Consider the following 8,656-nt stretch of genomic DNA (forward strand, 5'->3'; position numbering starts at 1 on the left):
TTACGGGTAAATATAGGTAGGTACCTACCTAATTTATTTCGATCTAAAAATTATCAAATAAACGTTGTTAAAATCTTCTTGAAATTCAATTTTTTTTGCCCTGAATTGCTTATGTCGGGGTGGCCCACATAAGGATCACTTGCACCCCCTGCCGATCCTCCGGGCCAACTTTTTTCTTAAAGGGGGAGTCCCAAGGAACATTTATAGCCCTTGTCCTCAAAAAAAAGGTGGTCCTACTTACAAAATGACGGCCTTTTTGATTGACAGGTCAGCCGAAATCGCAGATTTTGCGTTCCAACATAGGACTAGCATAAAATTTTTTAAACCGTACAAAGGTAGATTGAAAGAGCAGGCAAAAATTCATCACCTGTCAAAATTTCAAGTGCTAAAGTGCCTTTATCGATTTTTAATGAATTTTCAAAAATCAAATTTTGGGCCAAAATGTGAGAAAAAATCAAAACTTTACCAAATTAACCTAGGAAGCTGAAACGTGGGATATGCCCTATTTTCGACCTGCCAAATCGATTGGAAACAGTTTCAAACCGTTTTGAGCAGTTCTGGAGCCTCCAGCAGATTTTTGAAACTCGAAACTCTCACAAATTTTCATCAATGTAGTTGGAAAACCGAAAATAATTCTGCAAACTAATTTCAATACGCTGTGAAGTCGACTGCAAGTGAATTTCAAGTCGTTTTGAAGCCTCCAGCAATTTTTTGAAAATTACTGGAGCCTCTAGTAAATTTTTGAAATTTGCAATTTCCTCAAAATTGTATCAAAATGCAGATGGAATGCTGAAATGAACTATGCACTCCAATTTTAACACCCTCTGAAGACGACTTCAGGTGGGTTCAAGTAATTTTGGAGCCTCCAGTGACTTTTTGAAAGGTTTCATGGTGTTTTCAGGAGAATTGAAATTTCCAAGAAGTAGCTGGAAGCTTCAAAACTACTTGAAACCACCATGCAGTCGACTTCATATTATTGTATTGAAATTAGTTTGCAGAATTAATTTCTGCTTTCCAACTCCATTTGATGAAATTTTATGGGAATTTCGAGAGGATATCTTCAAAAAAAATTGTGGTTTTTTCGCTTTAGCCTCAACCTAACCTGTTTTGGAAAAAATTGCATAGCTCTAGAAGATAGTAAGATCTAACCCCCTTACCTTTTTTGATCATTTTATCTTGTCCTTTCACCTGAAGGCAAGATGGTGAACACATAAGTATGTATTACATAATTAAAAAACAAAACCAAAAAAAAATACTCCAGGAAAAGTTGAAAAAGGAACTCCCAACCACAACACTCTGCGTATATGAGCTCGATTGTAGCATACAGAGCGTCTTAATGTTGAATGCGTCATCTTACCCTCAACATTCTTTTTTTTTTCAAAAAAGTGTCGAAATTGGATTTTTAATTTTTTTGAATTCGTTATCTGGGCATATTTTTTCCTTCAAAAATGTATCTTAAATTTGGGTTTGATCAAAGTACATTTGAAACTGTTCCATCACGTTGAGAAATTCTGCTTTATCAAGTAGGTATAAATTAATTCAAAAATTAACCTTCGCTTCAGGCACCACTTCTCTTTTCCCAAGACATACGTACCTATGAAAAATAGTGAAATCTCAAATTTTCATAGGTACCTATTTTCCATGTTAATTTTTATTTGATGATTTTCCTACGTAAGTTCACTTTATGTGTAGAGTTCATTTCATCGAGTGAAAGGGGATTTTCAACTTTTTCAACAGATACGTAAAAATAGGAATCAAATGGGTCAACTTCACCTATCAAAACTTTTTTTCATCTTTCAAATCAAAAAATCGCATTTTTTCTCAATCAACTTTGCAACATGGTACCATCCCAATTTCTTAATATGTTGTTCAGCATGAAAAGTTGTTTATAATATATTTTTTCAGAATTTTTGAGAGTCGGAACGGTATGAAAATTACGTTTCGAAACTTTTTGAGCTAATTTTCTGTACGAAAAAAAGTGGCAACACTGATTTTTATGATATCGCCAAAAAGCCTCTCAAAACCCCTAATTATTGGAAAAGTTCCATTTTGGTAGGTATCGCGGTTATCGAGTAATCCACTGCTGAAATGGATGATATTTTAGGTTCACTGAAAACTTTGACACCCCCTGGCTGCCTTTAAAAATGGGCTAGAGGGCTGCGATTTGCGCCATTGGTCATCCCTTCGGAAGGTCTTTCCACAAGAAAAATTTCAAAAAAATCGCCGAACCCCCTACCACTTCTTGGTCCAATTGTCGTGGAATGACCCACTGTCAATTTTGTTCCAATTCTATGTGGGTGCTTTGACAGCTCCATTGCACAATTTTTAGAATTTCAAAAAAATCTTGCCCGATTGCCCCATTCAACATTTTTGCAGACCACGTCCAATTCACATTGCTGCTTCTGCTACGTTCGTTAGTCTGGCGTTACCTCGTTGTAGCCTCACACAAAAGCTCCAAAGCCCCATAAAACCAGCTCACCACCTCTCAAAGAAAAAGGAAACCCTTTCGCGAGGAATTTCCCAACTGAATACAACCGATACATGCTGTACGAATACCAGTATCGATAATTTTCCTTCACATAAACAATACAGTACGTGCAAAAAAGAACCAACGACGCCGACTAGCTATGCTCGGTATTGACGTAAAATCGTAGGTAAAACCGACGCATTAGTTTTTTATTTTTACACCGTCCGTTGAAATAATCCTTGAAAGCAAGTTGGCAGAACTGAGTCTCGTTGCATAAGCGAGCAATAACGTTGCCAAGTAGTTACGGAACGAGAATAGTTACGCAGTTGAAAAATTAACGCAGTTGTGAATAGCGATAAAATAGCGTTCGTTTCACGTTTTTTCGAGAGTTCGGTTTGTTGCCGGTGAATTTTCGCGAATTTGCTCGCTCGAAATCATGATCAAAAAATGGGATGCCGCAACTACGACCAAATTCGTTCAGGAGTACGCCAAACACACGTGTTTATGGGACGTGAATAATGAAAATTATAAAAGCAGAGTCGCCCGCGACGCAGCCGTCGAAGATATCGTACGTAACATGGGTTTGAGCGATTTACATCCGAACGATGTGAAGTGTAAAATACGCATTATACGTAATACGTATATCAACGAGATGAAGAAGATACGTGAAAAAAAGAAGCTCGTCGGTGGTAAACACGTGAATTACGTTTGTAATATACCGTGGTTCAAAACAGCCGATCAATTTCTACGTAAAGTTGTCAGAAAGAAGCAATTTCCCGCCAATTTGGTGAGTTTAATAGGCAGTTTTGTAATCTCTATCTACCTACCTAAGTTGTATCTGTACCTATTTACTCCCACGTGTGCTGCTAGGGCTCTATATAAACCAGGTGAGCGCATCCACCATTTTGTTCCCTGAAGTGATAACGAACCAGTAATTATGCATACAATTTCTTATGTAAAAAATGCAATTTTTTAAATTGTTCGCGAGTTTGGGTGAACTGTTATGCAGTCTTAAATTAAAGACAATAAAATTCCCTATCGATTGATGTTAAATTTTGATCATTTCGCGTAAAAATAACGATTTTATGAATATTTCTATTTTACTGATTTTTGCATACTACGTACGTCATCTTTAAAGTAAAAATACTCGAAATTTTCAGTGGACACATAGGTATTTTATTACAGTAAAATGTTCGTTATTTTATCCTCTTTAAAATGAGCTATTACCGAAAGCTCTACATGCAACCGTTCAAAAGTTTTCGAAGTTGAAAGTTGCGAAAATCAGCTGCGGGCACTCGGGCAGTAAGTATTTGACTTTGAACAAATTTTACTCAAAATTTTCAACGGACACATGGATATTTTAATACAGCAAAATGTTCGTAATTTTATCGTCTTTAAAATGAGCTTATAACGAAAGTTCTACCTCTCATCGTTCAAAAGATCTTGAAGATCAAAGTTGCGGAAAGTAAAATACTGATCAAAACTAAGTGACTGATAACAGTGATAACACAATTTGGCCACTTTCCGCAACTTTGAACTTCAAAAACTTTTGAACGGTTGAAGGTAGAGCTTTCGGTAAACAACCATTTTAAAAAGGATACAATTACGAACATTTTGATGTATTAAAATACCTACGTGTCCACTGAAAATTTCGAGTAATATTAGTTCAAAGTTCAGTACTTACCATCCGCAGCTTGTTTTCCCAACTTTCAACTTCGAAAACTTTTGAACGGTTGCATGTAGAGCTTTCGGTAAACAACCATTTTAAAAAGGATACAATTACGAACATTTTGCTGTATTAAAATACCTATGCGTCCACTGAAAATTTCGAGTATTTTTAGTTTAAAGACGACGTACGTAGTACGCAGAAATCAGTAAAATTGAAGTACCTATTCATAAAGTCGTTATTTTTTCATGAAATGATCAAAATTTAACATCGATCGATAGGAAATTTTATTGTCTTTAATTTGAGACTACACGTAAGTTCACCCGGACTCGCGAACTATCGAGAAAATTGCATTTTTTACGTGAGAAATTGTATCTATACTTACTAGTCCGTTATCACTCAGGGAACAAAATGGCCGATGCGCTCACCCACTTTATATAGAGCCTTAGTGCTGCGTGCTCGCTCGCGTTGCTCAATGTTGGTTTAAATTCGCTATAAAATTTTTACAACTACACATCCAATTTGTGTAATTGGAGGTATATTTTCATTCTTGCAACCGCCTTCTTCGCCACCGTACCGTAAATACCTGCTTCGGAAACTGTTGATGTTGAGGTACAAGATCGGATAACCTAACCTCGTGTGTTAGGCAATGAATAACGGCCACGTGGTGGCTCACAGCTCACACACAGCGCAGACTTGAGACCATGGTGTCTGGTGAGTAGAGACAGACTGACAGGCAGGTGTATTGGCCTGGTAACGAGACCGGATTACCGTAATGAAAATTACTCTCTTATTTTACCTTATAATGAATACTACGAAATATGTTACCTATCAAAGTTGGTACAGCTCGTTTCAAGGTGAAGGATCGATGGAATGGTGTTTAATTTAAATTTTCGTCGAGGTGTTCACGTAGGTACCTGCAAATTGTAAAACATTTCGAGAATTCTAATAATTTTTGAACAATTTGTTGATTATTTGATTGGATTTTGTTCAGAAAAAAGATTTTGATGAGAGGGTTTTCTATTAGCCAATAATAATATAGGTAGGTATAGTAGGTACATTATGTATAAGATGAGATGCCCCAAAAATGAAAAACCTCAGAATTTGATTTTACAAAAAAGCTCCCATAGTGAGAGAAAGTTGTCAAATAGTTTAGTTTCTTGCTAAAAATTGTCGCTTTTTTGCGAAAAATTCCAAAAAAGCCTCAATTTTTTTTGTAATATTGTTCAAAAGTGACTTTTTTTGTCAAAAAATGCTAAAAAGTCTCGTTTTTTAACCAAAAAATTAAAAAAAGTAAAAATTTTTGAAAATTTTAAAGTCTTTATTTTTTTTTAAAAGTTGCCCAAAAATTACGGTTTTAATTTGTAAAAAAATTCTAAAAGTCTAAAAAAGACTTCATTTTTTCCCCCAAAAGTTGTCCAAAAATGACGGTTTTAATTTGTCAAGAAATTCTGAAAAGTCTCGCTTTTTAACCCCAATGAATTGAAAAAAGTCTCCCATTTTTAACAAATGAAAAAGTATCATTTTTTTGCCAATTGTGAGAAACTTTGCTTTTTCTCTCAAAATTATCAGTCTTGGTTTTTGCCTAAAATTTCCAAAAATTCCAGCTTTTTAGCAATTGAAGAGTCTCGTTTTCTTTTACCTAAAAAATCCATAAGATAAGTCTCACTTAAAAAAAAAAAAAAATACGAAAAATACCTATATCTAATTTTTTGCCAATACATCATAAAATTTGCCAATTTTTGCAACCATAATTTATTGTCAAATTTAGAATCACCCGGTTTTCCTTAATTGTCGAAGAAGACTCTTTAGAACTTTTTGAGACATGCTGTACCTCTACAATTATGAATATGAATATGAAACCTGTCAAATGTAATACTCCGAATAACTATAAACGTACGTTGGTATTCGTAAATCGATCTTATCTTTGCACTTTTTTTCTACTTGTGCCTCTAAGTGAGTAATTTCAACCGAGACCCTATAATTTTATAGATTTTCCTCATCATCGCATTATGTACCTACCTAGGTACCTCTGTTCTGTTGGAGTAATTTTCGCCATCTAATATTGATACGCCAAATTACACGTTATGAAATTTTGCTCGCCCATTATGTGGTTTTTTTCCTCAAGTTACTATTATTATTAATACCTAACCTAACGTATTATATAGCAATAGTTCCAATCGGTCGAGTGTGAACTTAGTGCGGTCTTCATGCAAATAGAATTATTTCAATGTCATGTACGTGAACTCGTATTGAACAAACGTTTTTAGCCGGATTTTCCTGTGAAAAAATTGAATATTGTGATGTATTCAAATTTCAATGTCAATAGATAAGGTACGTTTAATGGACTTGAATCACCAATTGGTGGTTTTTTTCGAACAATTAATGATGGGAAAAGAAGTGGCGATTTTCAGTTTTTTGTCCCCTAAGGAATTTTTGTACGGTTCTCAAACACTCAAACAGACTTGGAAGGTTGCAATTTTGTACTTGGCCTTTTGTATCTCTTTTCTCTTTATACATATAAATAGCTTTGTAAAATTACTTTTGGGTACCTAAATTTACAAGTCTTGGTCACGAAAAATATGGTTTTTGATTTTTTTTTTAATGGGTACAAAGGGGCCAGAGAGGACCTATTCAAAGTCACATAATTGTCTTTCCTTCTTACTTGTGTAGGAACAGGAAGAGTTCGAAATATTTTTTTGCTTCAGTGAAAAAATTGAATATGATTTTTTAAGAATTTAGTTCCACTTTTGGCATGTACGCCACCGTGTTGTACTAACCTTGAATGAAAATCTGAATCCGGGAAGTTAAAAGCCCCCCCTCCCCCCAAAACCGGCGAATATGTGATCATTGAAAATTTTACCTCTCCCCCTCCCCCCACTTGCCACTTGGTAGAGTATAGGGTGCTCAGAAGTATCAAGTACCCCCAAAAAAGATTTCTTCCAAATGTTTCAGCTGGTCACAGTCGAATGATTAAAAAAGATACTGCATATGATTGGTTATTGGATTGAGACGAAAACATTCCACCAATCATATGCTCATATGCATCATATGTATTTCACGTTGCCAACCTACATCTTTAAAAATTAAAATTTTAATAGAACACTTTCTGTTTGGGGTAGGTACTAGGTACTCGATATTTTTGGGCACCCTATGCTTCGTAGCTAATAATTCAAAATATAATATTTAAATTTTGTAAATTAATGTAAACACTGGTCGAAAAATGAAATGATAGAAAAAAATAATCAAAAATGATGCAAAAATCGCAAAAAGAACTTTCAACTCCATAAATCACCATTTCAGCAGCGCCATCTGGTTATGTTAAAAATACCAATTTTATGTTCCAACGTCTTGGCAAACTGGCAACTCAGTGGCCGCGTTGATTTGATAAGTCAGCGTAATGATGCTTATCTGTGAATGTGAAATTGTCAAGTTAGTGTTCTTTGTGTTCTTTTCAGTTTGTTGTGTTTCCTCCGTCGTGGTTACGTTATTAGTTTGGCAACTGCCCCGAGAAACGTTGATAAAGAAATTCCATCGCAGAATATCGTTGAATAATAGGTAAGTACCCACTTTGCAACATGATTAATTGTATTTCAATGCTTACTTACTCTACTCCTTTGCGAAATCACCTCGTAATATTTTCATTTTCGTTTCTTTCGCCGTGGCAGTTCGAACTAAAGTTTCTAACAGAAGAGTCATAAAAATCTAAACTATGAATTATTCTTCCACTTTAGATGGTCCTCTAAAGCTTTAATCTATCAATCAGACTGAATGGCGTTATCAAAATCGGAACGGTTACGTAGGAAACGAGAATCCGAAAAGAAACGACGTGAACGAATACGAGATGATCCGCAGTCTGCAGCTGAAGAAAATGAAAAGCGTAGACAACGATACGCTTGTAAAAAAGAAGAAAATGAGAAACATCCCAAAAAAGAGTCCAAACGAGTGATAGAAGAAAGAAGGAAAAAATGGAGGATTGCAAAACAAAAATACATGGCGAAGAAAAAGTCGACCAAGAAACATGCTACTTCATCTGCCAGCAATTCAGCTCGAATGATGACACGAAAACGGAATGAGAGAAAAATGGTAACTTATGGCATTATTACTTCATAGTTCATAAATCTAAGTATTAAACAATTTTAAAAATGATAATGTGGTATTAGAATCGCGGAAAACTGGTTACGATTACGAACATAGGTATACTTACCAAGTTTAGTATCCCTGTATTAAAACTACCTGAGAAATTGAAAGTTCAAAGTTGAAGTTGAAGTTGAAGGAGCCTTCACTCTTCATCCTCAAATTTCACTCTCAAGTCTCAAAAAGATTTAGGTATAAAGAAAAATCTGCCATCTGCACACAGCAGATGCGCAAAGCAGATGCGCACAGCATTTGCAATCGCCATGACGATGGAAATTCTTACGTCGTGACAGTCAGTTTTAAAACTATTCCATTTCCTGTATATAGATGAGAATGAAATTATTCCCCATGTTACAAATGATACTGGGGATACTCTGCAAATGAAT

General features: G+C 35.3%; 1 protein-coding gene across 3 annotated transcripts in view; it reads left to right on the plus strand.

The window, feature by feature from the left end:
• Positions 1–2,688: 2,688 nt before the first annotated feature.
• The window catches only part of HLH4C (Helix loop helix protein 4C), a 110,713-nt gene continuing 104,745 nt past the window's right edge, over positions 2,689–8,656 (plus strand). For 2 of the 3 annotated variants that reach the window (XM_065349660.1, XM_065349659.1), the window contains exon 1: positions 2,690–3,254. In XM_065349660.1, coding sequence (XP_065205732.1) covers positions 2,904–3,254 — 351 coding nt within the window. In that variant the 5' untranslated portion in view covers positions 2,690–2,903. Of the gene's footprint in view, positions 3,255–7,591; positions 7,692–7,867; positions 8,006–8,656 lie in introns of those variants that run through there. The other variant, XR_010556882.1, reaches the window with a different exon arrangement.

This window comes from Planococcus citri, chromosome 2 (assembly GCF_950023065.1).
Source record: "Planococcus citri chromosome 2, ihPlaCitr1.1, whole genome shotgun sequence".
Taxonomy (NCBI): Eukaryota; Metazoa; Arthropoda; class Insecta; order Hemiptera; family Pseudococcidae; genus Planococcus; species Planococcus citri.